General features: G+C 37.9%; 2 protein-coding genes and 1 long non-coding RNA gene across 4 annotated transcripts in view; 2 read left to right on the forward strand and 1 right to left on the reverse strand.

Annotated features, from left to right (window-relative positions):
* Positions 1–4,795, forward strand: part of TFPI (tissue factor pathway inhibitor) — a 36,966-nt gene extending 32,171 nt beyond the window's left edge. Inside the window, exons 9-10 of the mRNA XM_086750975.1 lie at positions 3,963–4,145; positions 4,509–4,795. Coding sequence (XP_086607101.1) covers positions 3,963–4,145; positions 4,509–4,621 — 296 coding nt within the window. The 3' untranslated portion in view covers positions 4,622–4,795. The remainder of the gene's footprint in view (positions 1–3,962; positions 4,146–4,508) is intronic.
* A 2,674-nt stretch (positions 4,796–7,469) lies between these two features.
* CALCRL (calcitonin receptor like receptor) overlaps positions 7,470–25,500 on the forward strand; it is a 71,190-nt gene continuing 53,159 nt past the window's right edge. Inside the window, exon 1 of one of the 2 annotated variants that reach the window (XM_086751127.1) lies at positions 7,470–7,642. The gene's annotated coding sequence lies outside the window, so the exon portion shown is untranslated. Of the gene's footprint in view, positions 7,643–9,849; positions 10,047–25,500 lie in introns of those variants that run through there. The other variant, XM_086751126.1, reaches the window with a different exon arrangement.
* On the reverse strand, positions 8,235–9,694 carry LOC147600251 (uncharacterized). The gene is made up of 2 exons (XR_015258946.1): positions 9,404–9,694; positions 8,235–8,725 (listed from the first exon to the last, which is right to left on the reverse strand). It is a non-coding gene; the product is annotated as an uncharacterized LOC147600251 (long non-coding RNA).

Below are 25,500 nucleotides of genomic sequence, written 5' to 3' on the forward strand. Positions count from 1 at the left end.
TGTATTCCTGAATATGTGTTTTCCACAGATTCTGAAGTATGATCATGTCATCTGTTCACACCACAGAGAGGAGTGTCTGAGATTCAAGAAAAGGCTGTATTATAAGAATTAAATCTTAAACTATACACATTTAAAGATTGTTCAGGTAGCAGTGAAGCATAAGATACAATAGTCTTTTTATAGGTAAGAACAATAGCCTTTTTATCTACCGCTTATTTCATGTAATTAGTTTACCTATTTTTTCAGAAATGAAATATCAAATACTGCAGTTTTAGGTCTTATTCTCCTACCAAAAGAAAATCAGTCCAAACATCTTCATCATCAAGAAAAAGAAGTAACAGAAAGATAAGATAATAGAAAGAGCTACCCTGTATTTTATTGTTGTAAAGCCTGAAACCCATTTGAGAAGCTCCTGCAGAGCTAGTGGTGGGAGTTCCAGTTCCCAAGCTCTGCTTGAGATGGGTTCCAACTTTTCCTTCAAAAGTTTGTGATGGAATTGACATGTTTCTGAGGAACAGAACTTTGTATTTCATTATATCAGCATTCTCCAGAAGAAAACTTTACACCTGAAAATGTTTGACTAACTGAGCTTGAAAGCTTTCATTTATTCTTTGCCTGCATGAACTGTAAATGCTGTTTTCCCCATACCTGTTCATGACCTGGCTTAAGTTGCATATTTTTGGCAAATAATGTACATAGCAAATCCAAGTTTATGAGCTTGCTGTTGGCTGTTTAAAGCCTATTTGAAGCAGTTATTTTGGATAAACAGAGTAACATTTAGATAAACATGAGTAACAAGCGGTGAAGCCAGATTCTTAAGGCCTGTTGCTGTCAATGTAAATAACCAGTTGATTTCTGTAGAAATTGCATCAAAGGCCACAGGATGTAGCTGCATGTATAAAAAAGTTAGAAAGCATTTAATGACATTTATTAATTTTTAGATTAACATGATCCACTTGATGTTAATATGTAATGAGTTATGTAATGTAATGTAATGAGTAATGCTACTTAACTTGTGGGAAAAAAATGCTAAAATGTAATCTAAACTGAGAAAAAAGTAGAGTTTGAAACAGCATTTCTATCTCAACTAGTCTCTCAATAAAGTTGATATCTGTAATTCATAGACCTGTAATGACTAGGTTAGGGGAAAATAACTCTCATAGAGGGACACGTATTGATATTTTTTAAAATTGTTTTCAGTGAGTTCCCCTTCCTCTTTGTGTAGTTTTGCAGGTTGTGGGATTTGCTTCTTTCTTTTTCTTTTTTCCTTCATATAAAAAGCAGGAGATAAAACATTTCAGCAACTCAGAAAAATTAGGTTGTAAAAGCAAAACGTTTGAGAGAGAAACTCAAGGAAAGGCATAATATCTAAATTTACTGTAACATCATATACATAAGTACAGTGTTAGAAGCTGGGGCTCAACGGAGAAAACTTATTTGGATTTAAAGCTTTAAGTGATTGTATTAACATACTGGCTTATAGATTGTCCCGCCAATAGACATGTTGAGCTGGGTCTGACACAGTGCATATTTTATGTTTATATTAACTTAAAGTTAACAGGTCTTTCAGTGATCAGTATATTAAAATCAATTCATAATTTTGTGATCCTCAGCATACAGGAAATTATTGTAAGTAATTTCATTTTTAATATACTGATATGGAAGAAAAATGGCTAATGGAAGAAAAATGGCTGCTATATGGCAATATTAAGAGGTTTTCTTCAAGGGCTGGTTGCTTCTGTGAGTATAAAGAATACACAGGTATTATGAAGATGAACAGGAATAGTGCTTTGTATCTGGGGTATTTATCTAGCAATGATCTAGACAAAGAACAACATAATTTTTAGAGTACAAGGATTCTGAATAGCATTTGAATGCCACTCAGTTGCATTATATGTACATAGGTAGTCCTTATTCACCAGTAACCACATCACTGGCTCCATGCCTTCCCTAAAGCTTACAGTCATTGTGAGAACTCCTACGTGAGGAGACTCTCGAGTCTCTCTGGAGAATTCTGCATACCAGATAAGTAATTTACATTACTAAGTATGTATTTAAATTCTGTTATATAATTAACAAACCTATGCCATTTGGCCCTTTCATCACTGGCAAGCCTTTCTGCTTTGTTCTTTTTAGGTTCAGAAATTATCAGGTTAAAATAAGTAAGCATTTTTTTTTTTTTTTAAATGTTGCTGAGCATATGCTTGAAAGCTAGCATCCTCTCCAGCTAGAGAGAGATTAAATTAGTTCTAGACACAAGAGTTCTCAGTTAAAGTGGTACCAAAAGCATTTCGTTAGTTAATTTAACTACCGTGTTAATTATAAATTAAACATTTGATTTAATATAAATTATATCCCATTGTGGTCTCTTACTTTGGATCCCGAGTGAACCTTACTCTTACAATAATGTCACATTTTTATAAAAACAAATTAAGTAGTGCTGATTTTATTACCTGAAACTAACTTAACCTGTCTTGAAAAACCAACTTATTACTCAATTTTTGCACTTGAGGATTCTTTTTTAATAGTATGGTGTTGCTAATATAGCTTCAAATATATTGCTAATTTCATTTTATTCTCTTAGCTTTCTGTTCTATTTCTTTCCGAGCAGTTTATCATACTTTTTCACCATACCAGTTCAGCTGTTATACTTGGCAGATGAACCTTTTTCAGCAGGTGTAATATGTGTAAGACAAGTAGGATGTGCGTGTTCTTTTTGGATATTTTGTTATCAGCCTCTTGAATTGCCCAAGTTAATTCATAACTTCTTGCTTTCTGTGACTTGTCTACTTCCCACATTGGTGACAACATGATGTCTTCAGCTCTGTTGTAACCCAAATTATTCCCTAAAGTTTTTACTTGTTTTTTCCTCTGAACCACTTCTACCTAGCTTTATAACTTCAAGAAGGCCATCTGACTAGCTTTACATTTCCATTTATGCACTCAGATCTCAGCTGTCTCAATTCTGCTACTTCTTGAAGGAAAATGACGCTCCTTTAGGTCCCTCATAAGTGGTGATATAATGGCTCCCATTCAGTTTCTTACATCCTGTGCAGCAGTTGTATTAGGTCTAATTTTGTATATGAGTCACTCCAGGGTGATAGATGACGGAGTTTCTCCAGGTTTGAGAATTCTAGGACGGATTTCCTTCTTGAACTTGTACCAGTGCCCAGGTACTTCGGATACCTCAAGTTCATCTTCCAGTGTTTCAGTTCTCGTACTCTCACTTGCATCGACACTGAAGAAACAAACCATCAGCCTGCTCCTTGGAATGGTAAAAAACTAACAGCAGCACTAAAGCACCAGCATCTCAGTCACTTTGTGCGCTTATTCTTCACATTCAATCCTTTGTTATTCTGAGAGTTACGAACTAATTCTTGATAATTGCGCAGTATTTTCCAGTAGACCAACTTCTGTTACTTACGTCAAGCTTTCTGCATTCATAAAATAAACCAATATTTAAGGTATTGCATCTTACAATGTAAATGCTGGGTACTTTTACATTCTGTTTGATTTCAGAATGTCTAGCAGCAATTAGGAAAATTCACTTTATTATCATTAATATTTACCATATTTTTAAAAGCTGTCCAAGTTTAGTTTCTTTCACTTCACTTTCTACAAATGCTTCGCTTGAAGCTTCTCTAATTGAATTTGAATACTGTCTCCTATCACAGAAATGGCAATTTTATCACTAAACAAACCTTGCTTTCAGGTAAGCTTTTACTGACTTCTGTAATTCAAAGAGAGAATAATATTTGCTGTGTTATTTTTTTGTATCATAAAAAGACAGATACTTATGTAAAGTATCATGGATTTTCAGGAGGGAAGAACTAAATTTGCCAGTAAGTGTCATATAAATTTCAAAGTTCTATGAGCTTCAAATCTCTGATATAGTATCAACATAACAGAAAACTGGTAAACTTCAGTGTTGTCTCTAACCTTGTTTTTCTTGGTATTTCTAGAACCACCTCCTATCCCTTCTTTGTGCATGACCCCTATGGACAGAGGACTTTGTAGAGCCAAAGAGTTAAGATTTTTCTACAACTACTCAACTGGCAGATGTCGTCCATTTAGCTACAGTGGCTGTGGTGGGAATGAAAATAATTTCACCTCCAGAAAGTCATGTTTGAGGATCTGCAAGAAAGGTATGGGAAAGTAATATTGCCACAGACTCTCATAAGAGCTAAATATTATGCAGGCTTAAACATTCTTCCAACTTTTGGTAGTAAGTATTGGCTTGATAAAATGTTATAGTTGAAAGTCTTAGAAAAGTGAAAATGGAAATCAGAAGAGAGAGCTAGAGAGAGAAAGATGAACAGTAAAGTACAGTGTGCAAGAACAGAAGTAAGACAACTTGGCATTGGTCAGGCATATGAAGACTTTAGGTAAGACAATGTTCTTTTTACTTTTTTAAAGAATATTTCTTGAAAACAAGACTTATTTCTTATTTCTGATAAGATGTGTTAGTCGTACAGCATCTAACCTTACTTTCTTCATTTTACCTTTAGGATTCAACAAAAAAAAAGACAGGAGAAGATTAATAAAAATCAAGAAGAAAAGAAAGAAACAGTCAGTAAAGGCTTTGGGGGAGCAAATAATCCCTGAAAGGCTACAGCTTTGATTTTTATGGAAATGTGAAGGAAACTACTATTCATCTGTGAATTAAAGCCTTTAGTGTACACCATTTACATATATTTACTGTACTGATTATTTTGATTACATATTATTAAGCTGCTTATATTTTTATTATGTATTCCTCATTCATTTAATAAACATTACCTTTTACTTTGATAAAGACTCTTAAACTGTAATTTGATTGTATATAGTTGTCAGAGCTGAAACAGGACAGAACAGACTGTGTAGGTGTATAACTCATAAGGATTAAAAATTAGACAAGATTCAAATTTCCTTTATTACCCCATTATTCTTTTTTTAAAGGTATTTTTGTTGTAAAGAAAGCATGATGCTTGTCAAAGAGTAACCACTTGTCAAATAAGATTGTTTCAATCATAGATTAAAAGATAGGTCTATTGCTATAAAGAGGAAATAGACACTGAGTTTGTTTTAATCAGATTTATTTTAGGTTATGCAAGCTAGATTTAACTCCATCAAAGTGCATATAATTACACTACTATAAAATGAATGTGAGATCAGAATTAACCCACCAAAAACCATAAAGAGAGTGTTAAAGTTGTAAATGTGTGAAGCAGTGTGACAGATACTTGCAAAGATTTAAATATATATTTGCTGGGATTGTTGATTTTTATCCTTGTTATTCAATTAGACTCATGGCTGGCAAGTTAAAAATTTCCAGAAATATATATTAAATTTTTACAAAACTCAGAACAAATTCCTTTCATAAAAATAAATACAGTTGCATTAGAGATAACACTATGCTTACTCTCCAGTTGACACTGAGCATTTTTTTAGTTGGGTTTTGGTGGGTTTTTTTAAGACTGACATGAAACAGTGGTACAGTTCCTGCCCTTCTCCACGGCACTTCTCTAATCTTGTGTAGATCTTTTATAACGAGTTTTTTTTTTTAAAGAAAGAAAAAATAAGGTATTTGGTTTCCTACTAAGGTTTTTAGAAGTACTTTGCAGCTTGTGAAAAAAAAAGATAGAAGGATACTTTAAAAACTCTTCCCTATCTTCTTTGATGCTGTAAATCTTTCTTTTAATCATAGAATCATAGAATGGTTAGCGTTGGAAGGGACCTTCAAAGGTCGTCTAGTCCAACCCCCCTGCAAGGAGCAGGGACATCCCCAACTAGATCAGGTTGCTCAGAGCCCCATCCAGCCTGGCCTTGAATGTATTGCATGTTTTCTATTTATGCTTAAAACTACTGAGGATAGTTACACTGCTGGTTTTTTTGAGAGGTGGTGTTCTCACATCCAGGTAATAAAGAGTTACTGTCTGCTGACTTCCATGCCAGAGACCGCTTTCAGGGGCGTATACGTGTTATCCCATCCTGTGTACATGCATGTTTCTCTATTCTTCATACCGATTACTCATGAGTGGCCTCTTTCGAGGTGTACACGCGTGTTTCCCCATTCCATGTACCAATTTACGCACCTCTTTCAGAGTGTACGTGTGTATTTTCCCATTCCTTGTACTGATTTACACACCAGAGGCCTCTTTCAGGGCATACACACATGTTTTCCCATTCTGTGTATCAATGTTGGTGCCAGCAGCCGCTTTTGGTGGCACACGCACCCCGACGGTTTCTCTGTTCTGTATACTGAAATAGATGTGAGAGGCTCAGACACTACAGCAACAAACAAGAACAGCAATGGTAGAATAATAAATGGTCTGTTGGACTAAGCTGCCTTTGCACTATGAATCACATGTGTGATTTCAGAAAAGCCATGTTTTATATGCATGATGAACTTTGGACTAACTCCACAAAGAGGCGCTGGTGAGGCCACACCTCTAATACTGTGTTCAGTTTTGGGCCCCTCAGTACAAGAACTGAGGTGCTGGAATGTGTCCAGAGAAGGGCAGTGAAGCTGGTGAAGGGTCTGAGGGAACTGGGGTTGTTCAGTCTGGAGGAGGCTGAGGAGAGATGTCATTGCTCTCTACAACTACCTGAAAGGAGGTTGTAGTGAGGTGATTGTTGATCTCTTCTCCCAAGTAATTAGTGATAGGACGAGAGGAAATGGCCTCAAGTTGCATCAGGGGAGGTTTAGATTGGACATTAGAAAAAATTTCTTTACTGAAAGAGTGGTCAGGCATTGGAACAGGCTGCCCTGAGAAATGGTGGAGCCACCATCCCAGGAGATGTTCAAAGAATGTGTAGATGTGGCACTTCAGGACATGGTTTAGTAGGCATGGTGGTGCTGGGTTGACAGTTGGACTTTTTATGATCTTAGAGGTCTTTTCCAACCATAATGATTCTTTGATTTTATTCTATGATCTTTCTAGGTTCTACCTTTCAAACATGTGAAAGTGGAGATAAGCATTATGTTTCATAACTGGTTGCTTTCGATGGTATCTTGTCTTGAGAAAGAACCAGGTTCAGGTAAAGTGGAATATGCTTTTATGCTTATTGTTTACACATGAACTCTTAATATTTCTTCATAGGCAATACATGTGAGCAGTTTCCTCTGTTTTGTTTGTCCCATAATCTCTTTTCAACCCGCAGCAATGCTGCCTTGCAAGTCACTTGCCAAGGGTTTTTTCCACGTGGCTATTTTGTTCCTGCGCGTCCCATCCCGCAGGGATCATCATCTACGTGCCGAGGTGGGCTGAGGTCGGCGGAAGCAGCGAGCCGCTGCGGTTGTGCGGGAGGGCGCAGCCCGGCCACCCTGCGCCAGGTGGCAGCGCCGCGCCGCGCCGCGGGGTCTCGCCGCCCGCGGGGGCGCCGCCGGGGGGCGCAGGTGCGGGGCTGGGGTCGCCGCCGCAGGAGGGGAGCGGTGGGGCTGCCCCCGCACCACCGGGCATAGGTTTGCTCAGGGGAGCAAGGGCTCTGCAGCGAGCGGGATCGGGGAGCGCGGCGGCTGGGCATGGCCCGGTGCGGGCACTGCTGTGCTGTGCGGAGGGAAAATTTGGGTCAAAACAGCTTACCCCGACAGGCCCTTTGTCGTCAGGGGACAGGCGCTTGTCAACTGCAGCGCTAGAGAGAGGTATTCTCATAGCCGGTCGTGAGTAGTCTCATTGTTTGCAAAAACGAATTTATCCTTGAGCTTTTCAGATCAAAATTTGTGGAAAGAGGTGGAATTAGATTTTCTTTTCTTTGCATGGTTTTAAGCTTTCCTCTGTTAAAGTACGGTCGGTTGTGCTCGTTAAGATCCCTTTTGAACTGCTCACACCCACACCGCTGATAACCAAGACAGGCTGTCTCGGTGTACTTTGTGTGCCTTCCCACCAGAAGAAGGATAACTGGAGTGGTGTGGGGGCCGTCTGTGCCTCTGAAGTACAAATTACATCAGCTGAGATGTCTCAGGTACTTGTAGAGCAGAAGTAAGAAAGTTCCAATAATAGCTAAGTAAGTGGAATATAAGACTTACGAACTAAAATAAAAAATGCCCAGACCCCACAGAAGTCCACTGAGTTTGATGTGCCAAATCAAACTTGGCCAATGTAATAAATCTCTCCAGCTAATTCAGATGCCTGTCTTGAATATGGAACATATGGATTATTTTCTAGGTTACAGCATGTAACATACCACGTTGTGGTGTAGAGGCTAGACCTAATTGGTTTAAAATAACACAGTCAGGATCACTTCTGATTAAATTCCACTACCCAAGGTGACACTGTTTATTTCAGAGAAGTTAATTTCTATCACTGTTCAGAATCAGAGCTGATTCCTGGCTTGTATCTGTTTACATTGCCTAGAAGTTTAGAGTGGCAGTTCTTAGTTCTTCACTGATTATAAAACTCAAACATCCTCCTGTTGGTGTAAGATCCTAGAAGCACCAACACCCACACATGCCAAATTGGTATTAAAGTCATATGCCTGCTCTTTTAGTGACCCTAGAGTGTGGTTTTACAATTCATCTTATTCAGTGACTGTATGAATTTGAAGTATTCCTGCCTCTCTTTTCCCTCTTCTGATTTTTCCTGACCTGGCTTGAGGTTAGGTGGTTTTGGGGTTGTTGTTTTTGGTTTTGGGTTTTTTTTGCTTAGTTTGGGGTTTCTTGCTGTTTTCATTTTTGAGGAAAAGGTTTTCAATGGCCAGATGAATTCCCCCATCCCGTTCACAACATGTTCTGCAAATGTTTCTGCTGCTAAAAAAAAAGAAAAGTGAATGAGAAACAAGTAGTGAGAAGCAAGCAGAATACTTATTCTGGTTTCATGAGCCAATTAAATTGTTGTAAATTTGATGAGCACTCATGAAACCATGACCTTTGGGAGGTCCTTCTGGCCTTTCATAAGGAGTACTGGTGTTACAGGTGTTAGTATTATTTCAGCTTAATGCTCCATGAACTCCCCATCTGCTCAGCATAGTGTTGTCATGTACAGACAGCAACTGCCTATTGATTTTGAGAGCACACATATCAATTGCACAAAGCACGAGTGATAAACCTTCTCAAAGAAACATTTTTAGGTCTTGATACAAAATTATCTCAAGCTAGTAGAAGGACTGTCATTCGTTTTGTTTTGTTTCCAGTTATGGCAGTTTTCAAACCAGGCACCTCATAGTTGTACTTTTAAATCACTGCCATTAAAAAAAAAAAATGCGGCCTCAAGTTCTGTGCAGCAGTAGTAACATTCTTGCTACCTTTTTTTCTACCCTTGATATTTAAAAGACTTATTTACTTAAATACAGGGGGGTTTCTGGAGTATAAAACAAAGCGGCACTTTAAATTATCACTTGCTTGAATGTGGAAATTTGATTCTGACCTTTAATGCAGTTTTACCTTTGAGGAATAAAAGTGTTCGTAGAGCTTTTTGGCACTTACAGCATGGGGAAAAAGGCAGCCGCTGCAGTTTCTGGCAGAGGTGGGTCGGGTCAGTCACGTTGAGGAATGCAGTTACTGTATATTATATGTTTCTGAATAAAGGTCCAAACTGATGTGTTTCTCTGGGTCTGCTTCGAGGAGGAGGACGAATCTGGTGGGCCAGGTCCGTGAGAAGACAGCTCCCGCCGTCTCCTCCTTCCCCAGGGAGCGAGGGGGTGTTCTCCGAGCTGCCGGAGAGCGCCGGTTTTTCTCGAGGGCAGAGGAGCAGGTGGCAGCGCTCAGGGCTGGTGCAGCTCCGGCTCGGAGGAGCCCAGCTTTCCTGGGACACGCCGGTTGGGAAAGAAAAGTAACTCCAGGCTGGCTGCGGGCGGGGTCGGGGTGATGTCACAGGAAACGCTGATGTTTCGTTGCCGCCGCTCCGCTCGGACCTGCAGCCGGCAGCAGCCGCTTTCACCCGCAGCGCAGGCAGCTCTGCCCCGCAGCCGGCGGGCTCGGCCGCTGGACTCTGCCCGAGGCTGTGGGGGGGTCACGCTTTCCCGACTCACTCGTCTGGTCGGGAAGCGCCCCTCGATGCAAAGGGGAACCCAACTGACTTATCTGAAGCCGTCCTCGTATTAAAAAAAAAACCCACAAACTCAGTGTGGTGAGTACTCATCAGAACAGTTTCATTGTTCTACCTGGGAACCGTATTTTTTGTTCTATATGCATTTATGGCTAGGCGTGTGTGCATACTGTTGCATTAAACTCAGCCGCTGATATGTAATCTGCAGGGAGAAAGGGGTATGAGGGAAAGCTCCGTTTATTTTTAGTGAGCGAAATGCTGAGCTGATTTTATAACTGATGGTGTTATAATATATCCTTGAGGAAGTAATCAAAGATAAATAGGTAGAAAGGGAGATAAAAATACCCTAATCAGCACTTAAAAGGTTCTGTCTAAAACCTCTAATGTTAGCTAACCAAATTTCTGTCTTTGCATCTGGAGAGAATTAAAGCCTCATTGGTTTGAAAAGGGTCCTTAAGACTAATTCAGTACAACTGGAGCTCTTTCAAGAGAGGCTGAATTAGGTGATAAAGTGGTGTAGATTTTCTTACTGAGTATTCCTTTAATCTCATTGATGTTATTGTACCGGAAAGAAGTCATACTTGAGTTATTTCATAATTAGATTTTGTGTTGTAATTATACAACTAAAAAGATAAAGCTTATAATTTTGTTTGGGCTTTCTGCTTGCTTGAGAAAAAGTTGGCTCGAGTTTGGAGCTTGTACACATGCCGGGATGTTCTTGTATGAGATTTTTCCCACAAACACGAAACTGATTTATTGAAAGGTTATTGTCCGCTATTTCACTTCCCTGAGAAACCATTGAACAGTGGGAAGTGTGTGATTCTGTGCCTTCCAGTATCAGTTGAGAGACAGTTAAGAGTCTTGCAACTTCTTCAGCTTTCCAAAACAGCTGTGATACCCTCTGTTTTTACAAATGTGGTTGCATTACTGGAATTGCTACATGTAGTCATTTGCTTGTATGTGTAAGCAATGGATCTGTAGCATCAGGAAAAGAAATCTTGTTTCTGAAGGATAGTTAAGAAATAGTATAGGCTATAAATCACACTTGATTTTGATCTACAATGATTCATTTAGACATCCATATGTTATATGAGGGCTGAGATTGAAATAATAGTAAAAAAAGCTGAGGTTTTTTTTCTCTCTACCTTAATACACTTGTGCCAGATGTCTTGGGGCTACATTCTGCTATTTTTACACTTGTGCCAATGTGGAGTCTTTCCAGTCATATTGTGCACCCTTGTCATTCATTTGCAGTAATAATATATATATATATTTTTAATATATATGACAGTTAAATATATATATAAACATAATAGTTTAATCTGTTCAGATCAGTGATGTAGTAAAAGCCTGATTGTTGTGCTCTGAATCTCAGGTCCTTTCAATGGATTGAAAGGAAGCACACTAGATCTGGGTGAATATGAATAAGACCAGATCTGAATCCATGTGTTTTCTTTCAAAGTACGTGTGCTATGATACTGTCTGAAATTCTCAATTAAAATTAATGATCTGTGTTTTCACAGTATTTGCTTTTGTAGTCTGCTTAAACTCTCATTTGCTTCACTCCATACAGGAGCAATCCTCAAGTCTTTATCCAACTTTGAAAATCTTCAGTAGAAAAGGCACTTTGTGATAATAAATCAAACAAGATGACACTTCAGATAAAAAGTGTTCATGTTGTTTTAATGATTAGTGCAGTAGGAACAACTGTCTTCAGAAGCATTTCAGCTAAATGATTTAGATTCTTATTTTATGGTTGTGGTGGGACTGCCCACATAGGAAGTGTCAGGCATATGTGTTTGCACATTTGATGCCAGAATCTACATTATTTGCAGATTAAGCAAAGACAGAGGCAGGATAGTGATGTAGAACAGCATGACAGCACTTTTTAATGGGCAAAACTAAGTACCTGAATATATAGCGTGCATTGCAAGTTCAAGAATTGCATTATGTGTGTCCTGTCAACTTCAAATGTTACCGCACTCCGCATTCCTGATGAACTGGAGGTTTGCTCTGCATTAAGAAATGTAGTGTTTGCCCCTTTGAATAGGCTTTTTGTGATACAATACAACTGTTGAAAACCTGGCCCACTGAAAGCCTGTGGGAATTTTTCCTAAATGTGAGTATTTTTCTATTGAAGGAATTATATGTACATCACCCGTCTAGTCACTTCCATTCTATAGTCTGTTGGCAGCTGTTTTTTGGTAACTTTGATAGTTTCTGAATGGTCATGTTGAAAAACACAGATCTGCATGTCTCGTTCTTGGTAACTAATGTCTTACCTGGCTGAATAACGGGGCCTGCGCATGGAATGCAGTGTTGTTCTGTGGGCTGTCTGGGTGTTACAATCCAGACTTAGACTAGGATACAATTAAAAACAAAACTGAGGGAGGAAGGCACACTACTACATTTCCTTTGCCACCAATATATTTATGAACTTAGTTTTATATTCTGTGCATTCAAGTTAATCATCTGCTTCCAATAGCATTCCTAGCACTTGCAAGAGCTGGGTAGGACTGGGCCCACAAGAGGCCATGAAGTCATACAGATAAAAGTCCACAGTCATTTGGAAGAAGATATTGCTATCAGTATGTTTTTAATAATAACACATACGCAGTGATATTTGAAAAGTATACATCTAGTCACTTCTGCAGTAAATACTGAACATGAGCTATTTATGAAAGCAATTTAAGGATTTCTCCAATGAGAAGTCCAAGCCTACAGTTAGGAAAACAAAATAGATTTTATCTTTAAGAAGTTGTTCCCATCTGTTCCCAATGTGTTTACAGTGTTCTTGATCTGCTAGCGAAATTTCTTCTGTGCTTCTGATTAGCTGTCATTCCTGTGGAGCGCATACAAAATATTGGCATTACCTCAGTTTTACGGTCACCTCTGTTCTAAAACCATGTGTAGCTATGTCACTGCATTTCATATGTAGTAGTTTCCTTGGTTAAGCTTTACACTTATTCAAAACAGTCTCTTAGTTCCTCATGTAACTGTTCTGTTACTGTGAAATATTTTAAGTCTTTGGTGTAGCAATTGTTAGAGCTCTGGAATTAACTCACTCCTTGATACCACTGTGTCAAGGAAGGAATAAATATTTATATTACCAAACCAGATGTGAGTTGACAAACAAATAACTTTTAAGTGGTAAAATAAATCTGGAAGTGTGTTTCTCTATGTATTTATGTGTATTAGACATACATCTATATATATATATATAACGTATTATTTCTATGTACATATGTACAATATATGCGAGTCTATATCATGCTGACTCGTATTACTTCTAGTGTATCAACTAAAGAGAGAACATGTACATTTTTAAAGAGACTTTCAGAATAAATTAGTCTTAAACCTTATCCTTTGTTTAGAAAGTCATGCGTCATGAGTGTTAATATTTTAAATTGAATACATTTGAATGTTGTTTCCTTTTAATATTTAAAAGAAAAAGGAAAAAGCTTTCCATGGGTGTTCACAACCCATTTTTTTCCTTTTTTGTACTCACGTTGGGAATTCTGATGTTTTCCATGTAATACACTTGTACAAAGAGCAGCAGAAATTAGCCTGTTACTTACCTTCTACCTTAATGGAGAATTGCACAGCCAGTGCAGTACAATATAAGATCTCTTTTAATTTTTTTTTTTCCATTAGAGCATTTGTTTTTAGCAATACTTTTTCTTTCTTGTCCTATTTTAGAATCTGGGCAAAACTGGAAGGCTAAACTTCTGCATTTTCACAGTTCTGTTTTCACAGTTACCTCTCATGCATATCTGCTCTTAGTCTCCCAAGCTTGTTTATACTGTTTACATTTTCCCAGCAAAGTAATTCTTTTTCTGCCCTAGTTCTGTGCGAACACTTTCAATCATTGCTGCAGTATATGCTGTCCAAAAGAACAGAAGTGATTTATTTGGAGTTGCTTTTCCTTGGAAAGATGCATTTGAAATGCACTTAACTGAATGTATTGCTTTTTTTAAAAAAAAAAAAAAAAAAAAAAAGACTTTCCATGAGAGAAACAATGTACTCGCTTCAAGAAAAGAAAACAAATTCACAACTGGTGTAAATTGGCATGTATCTCTGAAGCTGTTACCTTTCAACATAGCATAGGTGTCACCCAGGACTTTTCTGACAATTTTGGCCGCTATTAAACTGTAGCTGTCGGTTAAGATACTAATTGAATTTTAGAAAATAAAGCATTTCTGGATTTATGCCTGGATCATTCAGGCCTTGTTTAAAAAATATCCCAAACAAAATTAGTGACAGAGTTTTGTTTAACAAACCCTGTACCAGTCTGATTCCCCATGTAAAACCAAGGACAAGGAGCAAAACATAGTGATCAGTGATTTTTTTTAATTATTATTATTATGTTCAAAGCAGCTACCTCATATACTGTGGTATACCATCAGCTGTATTTAGGCTCAATATCTTTTTAGTTCCTAAAAACTATATCAGACATATTATTTGATACTTCTGAGCTTGAAAACTGCGCAACCTAACCTTGGTGCTTGTATGGGCATAAAGTGTCACTCTTTGTATTACCATTTAGATTTTCCCCTCAATTTTTTCTCCCCTATTACAGTAGTAGAATCTTGAAAATTATTTTTAGTAAATTTAGTGTTATTTTAATACTGGCAATGCTGATAGACTTTCATTAAAGCAAAGCAAAATATGTACTGAGAACATATCTGTTATACCAAAACTCATTTGATTTAGGCTTTAAAAATATTTTTCATATTAATGTTATCAGAAATTAATATAGTTTGTCTCCCAGTGTTGTGCTCTATAATCTTTCCTAGATAAAAACTTAGAAATATATCTTTCAGAAATTACTAAGAGCTTTAGACGTCATATTTCTTTCCTCTATGATTGCATCTATGTATTTATTTACTGCCCGAAATGGACCAAAAAATATGATACTGTACAACCTTTTGTTACTAAAAGGGCACATTTTGCAATTATTATCCTGGAATGTCCTGTATAATGGGGATATCTGCCCTTTTGTTTCTGTTCGTGAAATCCAGCAGGTGTCACTCTGGGGATTAAATAAGGAATATTTCGCAAACAGATATATATTTGTTTAAGGGATGAGATACAGAATTTAGAAGTATTTATTCTAATACCTTTTTCCAGTTTTTGGCCATGCATACCATTCATGCAATTGAATTTTTAAATTTCTTTTTTTTTTAATTACATGATTTAGTGGGTGTATTAATCTTTTGTTTGTATTAATCTCTTTGAACGTGAAAATGGCACAGTAGTCAGTATTGGACTATACAATTAGAAGTTTTACTCACAGGTGTCAATTTAGAAACATAAAGGGCTGGGAAACAGTTTAATATTGCCTTTGTGATGTTAAAACCTGCTTTTGTCGTCTTCTCTGGGATCCCAAACTGTTACTTTTGTCAATGGAAATTCTAGTTGAACAAATCATATGTTTTCAGTTACAGTGCATCCAAAGACGTGCTCTGCAGTAGCATGCTGCAAGAAACAGCCTACATATTGTTTTCTGTTTGAATTAGCTAAAATTGACGTGATAGGTGACTAATTATCCAAACTTTCCCAGTAAAAATATTTGGAGAAAAGAAGCTTCATGTTGCACACAATTGCTAGTACAAGAAAGTCAATGCTGTGTATTTTGGGGGGAAAAAAAAAAAGAAAAAAAGTTTTGTTTATTGTGCAGTGTTTTTTTACAGAGTGGTATAAAAATGTGTTTGTTGACTTCTGGTGTATTTTAACGTGAGAGTATAACTCCATTTTCTGTGGATTCCATATTATGTGGAATAGGAGCATAGTTGTTAAAATCGTTGGATTTCTAGAGGAGATTCTTGTTCATTTCCCGTACCGTGTTAATGCCGCCTTGTCCTGAAACAGATACCTCACCAGGCAGCTTTGAAAGTCCACAAATACAAGTCTCTTTTCAAATAGAAAAGGTTGATTTTTTTAATTACGTGCATACTTACATGTATTTTTATAGATGCATAAATGTGTGTGTATATATGTTTCACATGTATAGATACATTTTACATACATATTTTTAAAATATAATCTCATTATAGAACTTGTAACCTCAGGCCACTTTAAACAATCCAGTTTCCTTTCTCTAACTTCTTTCTCCTGTTTAAGCCTCCATCCTGTTCCGTTTTTCATTCTATTCAACTTCCTTTCCTGTGATGACTCTGAATGAGTCACTTTGCCAGGCATTAAGAATGTGGCTTGACAATATTTCCAAAAACTTATCCTACACTGGCTCATGTAGATGAAATTAACCTTTGTCTTATCCTTCCTTTCAAAGAGAAATGTCTGTCTTCACACATCTGGTTTCTTGGAAGGGGGAGGTGGGAGTGAGAACCCTTTCCATAAATGACTATATAGTGAAATTCATAGTCATCTTCCTTGAAGAGAAGCAACAGATGTGCATACTGTAACAGAGTATCAAGATCGGTAACCTTTTAAAAATTGATCTAATATTTAGTAGGGAAAAAGTTTGAACAAGTTCAGGGAAGCCAAAATTAAGGCTCTTTCCTGAGTGCTATTCAAGTACTCTCTGGCGTGGCTGCCATTCTGCATTCTTGTTTTTTTTAATTAAATGTGTGGTTTATTGCATTGTAATACATTGAAGGCCACCAGGATTGTGGGTTTTTTTTTCTGTGTAGCTAGCAGCAATCAGAAAAAGCACATGCTTAACACTAAGTGAGCACTTAAACACTGAACTAAATTGTAGCTTTTCTTGTGGTTATGTGCATGCCAGTGCAGTGTGAGGTTTGGGGATTTTTGTTAATTTTTGTCCTTTGTGGTTTTTTTTTTCTCTGTTTTGGAAGGAGTGGGTAAAAAAGGGTTTTTAAAAAAGTGTTTCTAATCTGGTAATCATATATCTGCATCAGGAAATAAAAGCCTTTCTGCTAAAAAAAAAAACCAAAAAAAAAAACAGGGAAAATTTAGTCCTAGAGAAGAGTAACTTTGGAAACCAATATGCAAATGACAGTAAGAATTCCCATCAAGTTAAACTCTGATGTTACGGTGTTCTCCTTACCTCACAGAGCTGGGGAATCTCGTACTCCATCAGTTTTCACTAAGGGAGATCTGAAAGGTTGTATCCCTTCTATCATTTTCTGCATGTTATGTCTTAAGTATAATTAATATTGACACAAATGACACATCAGTGAGCAAAGTAGAAATAGAAAATTTGTTCATTTCTATTTGTTATTATAATATAGTTTTTGTATAAAACAAGAGTGATTGTAATAATTGGAAAATCAAAGAATTCTGTCCGGAGTACAATCATTGAGTATTCATTCATATTAATTTAAATTTATGTTTAATTTATCATACTGGAAATGCTGAATTTCTGACTAAAGGAGGTGTTTTAAACAGTTTTCTTGACAATGTCATTCTTAGATTGATTATGAAAGTCATAGCACAGTCTCACGAGAGTTTATGTCTCCCTGCTCCACAGGCTGGATGCACTATCTCAGCATCTTCAGTGTTCCTAGGAAACTAGGAAGACAAAACATCATTCAGATGGTTTTGACCTTTTAGCATGAACCACTGGGGTAGCTGCTGGGCCTAGGTATGTTTTCTTTTCTGGTTTTTTCCTCCTCCAGTTATTTCAGAAGAGATTATACAAGTAGAGTTTCTTCTCTAGAGAAGATCCCTCTTCTAAAAAGTATGCATGCAATCCAAGGGTAGAATTCAGCCAATGTAGTTTAACTGGACACTGTGTTTAGAGCTACAGAGATAAAATAGTCTGCTGACATGCTAAGCTTTTCCTAGAGTCACATTACAGCCCAGTGAAGGACATGGCAGTAATTCAGAGTTTGTTGGAAGGGTGGCAAAATACTTGCACCGTCTATGCAGGGGCACTGGGGCACCGGAGCATGTCAGTGTATGCTGCCATCGTAAATTTAACTGTATACAGTTAGGGTGAAGTCAGCACCAAAAGAGCCCAGATCCCAGGCAGATTTTAGGGACCAATTGCAATAAGCTTTCTAAGTTAGGTTATACAAGGGGAGAAAAGATACTATTGAAATACTTTTTGTCCAATGGAGACATAGTGGCATGATAGGCAGTTATATGTGTTAACACAGCTTCCTCAGGGAATGCGCATTTGCCAAACCAAAGTGTTCAAAAATAGCATTATACCATGCAGGAATGTGGGACTTCTTAAGCCAGAGGTTTGTTTAGTTTTATTTTGTTTTTACAATTTCTTTAGACCTCCTGTTTCCTACATTTCCAAGCTTTTACATTTTAAAACATTTGCAGCTTTTAAACAGGATAGTTGTCCAATTCCTCCTTCCTTGAGCACTAAGTAACTGTAAAGTGATGAAGTCTGGTAGCAAGGAAGAGAAAATGATGGAAGGAATGACAAATACACAAAGAAAATAAAAATCTGAATCTCAAAATGTAGTTCCCATAGGAAAGTAAGCTGTGAACAAATCAGTAAATGGAATGATGTTGCCTTTAGCGTGACCTTCTAATGGCCGAAACAAAGCTGAGTCAGCTATCTGTGGTCAGTCAAAAGCCATTTCTTTACATACATAGCCTCTTGGATAAGCTGAAAGATTCCTTTAGGCAGTGAGAAATCTGGATTTGGAGTTGTATGTATGACATGAATTCACAGTAGAGTTGCTAAATTAATTGTCTATTCAGTATTTTAATTTGGCAACAAAAGCAGATGCTGGGTTTCAGTACATGATCTCGTTAAGATGCCAGTAACTGCGATGATAAGTTAGCTCATCGTTTCTCATACAGAGTGAAGGTGAAACATCCAGTTGCCACATGTGGAAGGTGCTTATTACCACATCTCTTCATCTGTGCAAGGGAAGGATTCTTCCCATTTCTGCTGCTGTGCTAACTTTAAAGGTACTGACTATAAGACTCCATGATCTCTCAAAATTTAAACTTATGATTTTCCTTTTTCATTCCCATTCTTCTTGTCATTTGTTGCCCTTCATATGTAAAGTGATTCTCCTGTCTTCTCAGTGTTTACAAATCCTTCAGGCATTTATAGGTAAATATTTTTATTTGTCTTATTCAAGCTACGCAAAGATGTGGGGTTGTTTTATAAGGTGTCACATCCAGTTAATAGCCCGCTCAAAACTTCTCTTAGTGTGCCAGGGTCTTTTTCTCACCTCTGTTATGTGCCATGATTTTTGCACGTGCAATTCCACATAACATTGGCTCCTTTGCTGCCATGCATCCGCTATTAAAAAAAAAAATTGCTGAATGACAGTAATAGAGAGGAACAATGGGCTGTTACAGGATGTTCAAGACAGGGTCATTACAGTATATTTTCTTGTGCAATCTTGTTATGAACAAGCTTCACATTTACCAGCTTGCTTCATTTGTCAGCACCCTATTATTAGTGTTGTAAGGCTACGAACTGCCCTTTTTCTAACAAAGTTCAATTTGATGAAACACAGATTTTATCTAATTGCTCTGTGGAAAGCTACTTTTCAATATTTAGAATAGGTGTACATATTTGGTAAGTATTCAGTATTTATTTATCATCATTGGAAATGAGAAAAAGAGCCAGGAAGTTTTTCCACTGTCGAACTGTGAATTAGTTTTAGTGTATATAGCAAAATGACATCACAAAAGTTTATGGTGAGTTGTTGAATTTGAAAGTATAGATAAATCATTTAAAAAAAAACTATTTTGCATTTGAAGTTTGAAAAGGAAACAGCTTATTTGTAGTACTGCTTTTTGACATACAGAATATTTTTTCTGTACTTGCTAGCACTTGGAATCCAAAGCGTCAGTTTGATGTAAAAAGTGAAGACAAGAAAATAGGACCTAGTGGGCCTTTGAAGCAACTGTGGGATGCTTCTGTGATGTGTGATTAAATTAACAATTCCCTAGCTGAAGGACACCCACTAATGGGCGCAGCTGCAAACATTCAAGAAGTTTTCCAGCTGATGTGAAATGAGACGTTCAAGCAAGAGGATTCAGTCAAATTTGGGAAGACATGATTTTGAGATTGGGATCCAGGGATTAGCAGAATAGACTGGAAACGAATCCACAGGGATTTGGGATGCTGATGAAAACGGCATATGTTTTCAGCATTGTATGAAAATGTCTCAATCTTTAATCAAGACACATTATTTTCTTCAATGTGAAATTGGTCTTGTTTGTGTTCTTGGAACAAACACAGCCTAATTTGGAATACTGGGCTATATTTGTGTAATAGAGTCTAAGGAATGGAAAACTAAGGGTACTGTAGGTCAGTTTTGAGGTTAGCAGAACTGTGAGGGGGAAGTCTGGCAGCAGAATGTCCTACAGAGTGTCTCAGTGCTGCCTTCTTTTGCATGCAAGGGCAAGGAGGGTGGGGGAATCATCAGCTGCAGGAATATACATGTGAGTCTGGTTCTTGCAGAATAAGAAACATATTAACCGACACAAAGTGTCAGTGGGTGAGATTTGAGTTAATGCTTCTCATTAAAAGCTTTTCCAAACTGTACAGCTTTTATCTGGTATGAAAATGGCTCACTGGAAGTGTTAGAGACCAACTGTTTTTCTTCAGCTTTCTGACTTCAGTTGGCCTTTAGTCTTCAATCCTACAAAATCCTTGAAGTCACAAGTACTATACTTACACAATTTCACATACTTATTGAAACTGTATGGATGATATGCAGAACACAAAAAAAGGCCAAGGGTTTGCAAAACCAGCAACTGTTTAAAGGGAGTTACAAATTAGAGGAAAAAAAGCTGGTGACTGGCAAGAAAATATTGAAGAGAAAGTGTGTGTTGAGGAAAATGTCTTTTGTCTACTGGTTTCACACTACTCCTTTTGAAAGGTGAGACATAGAGGGTGCTCAGTAATTTTTTACCATGCCTAATGTTACTTATGTCAGTTTAACAAAAAAATATTAATGTATCACTTGGTATAGGAAGTGTGCGCTGCTTAATGTAAAAATAAAGAAACTAATTCATGCCAGTCAACAATATTTCTGTCACATTAACTACAACACAGTAGTTAATATGTTCCTTTTAAAATACCATATGATCTTATGTGCATGTATGTAAGAAGTTTTTTGAACTGAAAAAGAAATACATGTGGATTTCCAGAATCCATTTGTAACTTTTTAAAGCGAGCACTTAAGTGCTTAGAGCATTGACCATGTCAGAAGGCTTACATGTGATGTTTTTTAAAATCAACTGAGTTTTCTTAAAGGGTGACCATTTGAAAGAGCACTATTTTTCTTGGGTGTATATCATGCTAGGAAAGGGACCACAAATGTGGTTAAAAATTATTTTTGTTGGGTTTCCAGTAGGGTAACCTGATTGCTGACAATCTTTCTCTTGACTCTCTCACGAGAGAAATTGTAAGCATACTTTGGTAGAAATTTAATTAGTTCCAGTCCCGTACAGGGGGACTCTGCTTGTCAGAGACAGACAGTTGTTTCCTGACTTTAGGCACTTGGTTAACAACTTCCAGTGTTTGAAGATGTCATGGGTCGTATGGATTCTGTGTGTTTGTGGCCCTTTGGGCTTAACAGGAAGGTCACCAAGTTATCAAGCAACTGCTGTCTGTTTGAAGAGATTCAACTGCCTTTCCTGCCCCGCTGTTGGAGAACCTCAGCTCTCAAAGAGAAAACAGTGCTGCTTCTGTGAATTTGCCAGTATCTAGACCTTGTTTTCTAGCTAAAAACAGGAAAAAAAAACGGTTGAAGTGTAATTCTTTTCATTCTTATTTCCTTTGTGTTCCATTGGATCCTATTGACTCTGTTTTCATCTAGCATAATCTCTGTGGAGCAACCTGTGCTGTGAGAGTCTTGGACTGCTGCGTTTCCAAAGCTGTCTGTATCCCCAGATCTTTAGGATTCCCATTTCTCTTCAGCACTCTGGAAGAACTTACTGTGTTTTCCACATATAACCTGAGAGTGTGCATTGTGGTAAAGCATAGACTAATCCTTCCTCACCAAACCTTTATGGATAATACAAAGGGTGGCTGAGCTAGAAACCTTCTTCCCCCTGTAGACCTTTTGACTTTTTATCCTCATTATATAAGAGCAAAGTTATCAGAAGACCTGCTTCTAAGTTGTATCTCTTGCAAAGACATGAAAGATATACATGTGGAAATTCTAATTATGGGATCATCTGCAGGAATGTAACTACTCTATTTTTGTAGCCAGTGTTAAGGGATAACTAACACAAAATCAGAGTTGGTTTGTGGTTTTCTTATTTTTAATTCCCTAAAATGTAGCAAGCATGTTATCGTTGTTACTGATAGAAGATTCCTTTTCACAGTCTTTCAATGAATTAACTGTTTTCCTTCTTTTGTGTAAGGAAGGTAACCTTTGTAACATCCCGGTTTATTGGGTGAAGTCACAACACAGTGCTCAAGAAAGACAGAAATCTTTGATCTTTAGTAGAAAACCATTTGGCAACAAACTGAACAAAGCTGTGGCTCCTGTCAGGTGTTTGTTTTAAATAGCCCCACTAATACTTTTTTCAAAACTAGAAAAAGGTGAAGTAATTACAATGAAATCTTGTGTTCTCCTCAGAATTCAGGCTGTACCATATTGCGCATTGGTGAGGAATGAGGAAATAGAGTTTTATTACTGATCACTCTCTGTAAAGTTCACATGCCTCTGCAGTTCCTACTCTTCCGCTGGATTTGGAATCAAAGTACCAAAATACTATGGAAAAAGGCTGCTCTTGCATTGTTTCTGGCAGGCTTATAACCTGGGAGTATCTAAAATATCATCAGAAGGCCCGTTCTCCTGAGATTCCTGTCCAGATTTCCAGACCAACGCATCTGGAACATTATCCAAAAAAGTGTAGATACTTACACAATCATACAATTAGAGCAGAGCTTGTGGTTGAGTTTTTTGGTGTTTTGTTGTTTGGTTGGTTTTGGGATTGATTTTTTTTTTTTTTTTTTTGGTTACAGTTCTTCCGTTGTCACTTTTATATAGAGATCTTTGCATAATTTTAGCTCTGTTCTATTCTTTCATGCTTGTCTTCTCAGCTGTGTGAGAACTTCTTTAGTTAATTTTTTTTTAATTTGGATTGATCATTCTCTATTATTTTAGAAATAAGTGTCACTTTTTTTGTGAGTAACAGTCTATTAAATGGAGAGTGATGAGAATTTTGTAGTTCACCTGCAGAATGAACTATAAAACCTTTTGATACTCACTTATGACTGTATCACTACTGAAGATTAACCCAAGTTGGTGAGGTATTATTTAAGAAAATGTTTTTTTCAGTGCTTAGTTTCAAGTAGATTAAATAATGAGTTTGCATGATATTGCTATATCAATTCTCCTTAGTAACAAATCATTACTAGATGTAAATTATAGTTTTAGACACAGGAAACTTCTGTTCAGATATCACTCTAGAAGTATAATACAAGCAAAAACAACTCTGGAAAAGCCACATATTAATGCAGTGGCCACCATGAGCAAACAGTTTGTTTGCTAGACAGTATAGGTGATGCAGTTGTCCGTGTTATTGCTGTGTTAGTATTCATCAGTAATTAATTCCATTGCTTGAACAAGAGCGCTCAGAGACCATGTTATCATTCTAGCAGAGTCCTGCCAAGCAGCTGGTGCTGTTTCTTGTTTCTGGTTTGTTTTTTTTTCTCAGGGAAGCAGGATTGAGCTCACTGGAACTGTTTCTCATCTTTTGCTGATATAAATCAGTAAACTTAATCACTCAAAGAAAAAAACACATTTGACATACATTACTTACGTGGACAAATATATATTATGCAGTGGTCATACCTATTTATGGTTCATTGATTCTGTGATAGGTAAACTAATAAGGTATGTGTGGTTGTGATGGTTTAGCCTGAATTACCACACAGTTTCTCGCTCACCCTCCCCCTCCCCAGTGGGATGGGGGAGAGAATTGGGAAGGAAGGAGAACTCGTGGGTTGAGATGAAGACAATTTACTAAAATAACAAGGGAAAACTACAATAATAACAGAATATAAGGATATTAAAATATGCAAAGTGAACAATATATATTTTCTCACCACCCGATGTCCCAATGACCGATACAGCCCGTCCCGAGCAGTGATCACGGAAACAAAACTGAGCGGCAAGCAAAGGAGCAAAAGGGAGCCAGCAAGGTAGAGGGAACGATGCCAGCAAAACAAGGAAGAAAGATGGATGCCAGAAAGGCAGATACCCGCCCTGGCCAGCCCCCACTTATATACTGAGCATGACGTTTATGGCTCTCTTTGGCCAGTTTGGGTCAATTATTCTGTCTGTCTTTCTCCCAGCTTCCTGCACCTGCAAATTAGTGAGACTTGGAAAGCAGGACGGTGTCCTTGGTCTCATTCACAATAACAGGTATCATCAGGGTGTTTATCAACATTCTTTACACACAAAATCCAGAACACACCAGCTACTGAGAGGAAAATTAACTCCATCCCTGCCAAAACCAGGACAGTGGTTTAAGTTTTATTTATGACATTAGCATCCATATTCTCCTAAAACATAGTTTGACGATCACATAAGCTTAAATTAATTTGCCTTTTAGGAGGAGAAAGTCTTCATCTATGTGATGAATGTGAGGGGAAAAAACACTGTTCAGCAGAAGTTTTGACTGCAGAATGTATTAGGGTGCTCTTTTAGAATTTATCGTTATTTAGTTAACATGTGTTTTCCTGGGGAAAATGTACTTCTCTAGCACCTGTGTACTGTTGCAGCTGCTCCAAGGAAATATTTGCATATAGGAATAATGTTCCTAAGATTCCTCTATTAGACGAGACTTATGAAAATATATTTACTGTGAATCATAGAATCACAGAATGGTTAGAGTTGGAAGGGACCTTCAAAGGTCGTCTAGTCCAACCCCCCTGCAAGGAGCAGGGACATCCCCGACTAGATCAGGTTGCTCAGAGCCTCATCCAGCCTGGCCTTGAATGTTTCCAGGGATGGGGCTTCCACCACCTCTCTGGGCAACCTGTGACAGTGTTCTACAACCCTCGTTGTAAAAAATTTTTTCCTAATTTCCAGTCTGAATCTACCTCCCTCTATTTTAAAACCATTGCCCCTTGTCCTATCACAACAGGCCCTACTAAACAGCCTTTCCCCATCTTTCTTGTAGGCCCCCTTGAGGTACTGGAAGACCGCTATCAGGTCTCCCCGGAGCCTCCTCTTCTCCAGGCTGAACAGCCCCAACTCTCTCAGCCTGTCCTCATAAGAGAGGTGCTCCAGCCCTTTTATCATCTTCGTGGCCCTCCTCTGGACCTTTTCCAGCTGGTCCATGTCCTTCTTGTGTTGGGGGCTCCAGAACCGGACACAGTACTCCAGGTGGGGTCTCACCAGGGCAGAGTAGAGGGGGAGAATCACCTCCCTCAACCTGCTGGCCACACTCCTCTTGATGCAGCCCAGGATGCGGTTGGCGTTCTGGGCTGCAAGAGCACATTGCCAGCTCATGTTGAGCTTCTTGTCCACCAGCACTCCCAAAATAAGGAGGAGAAAATCCAACTCTTGGTAGACTTAGTGAGTTTTGCACTGAGCAGACCTGTGCTAGCATCTTTGTATCACCCTCAATTCAGCGAACATAAATGAGTTTAGTTTCA

The sequence above is a fragment of the Chlamydotis macqueenii genome, chromosome 6 (assembly GCF_036417535.1).
Source record: "Chlamydotis macqueenii isolate bChlMac1 chromosome 6, bChlMac1.mat, whole genome shotgun sequence".
Classification (NCBI taxonomy): domain Eukaryota; kingdom Metazoa; phylum Chordata; class Aves; order Otidiformes; family Otididae; genus Chlamydotis; species Chlamydotis macqueenii.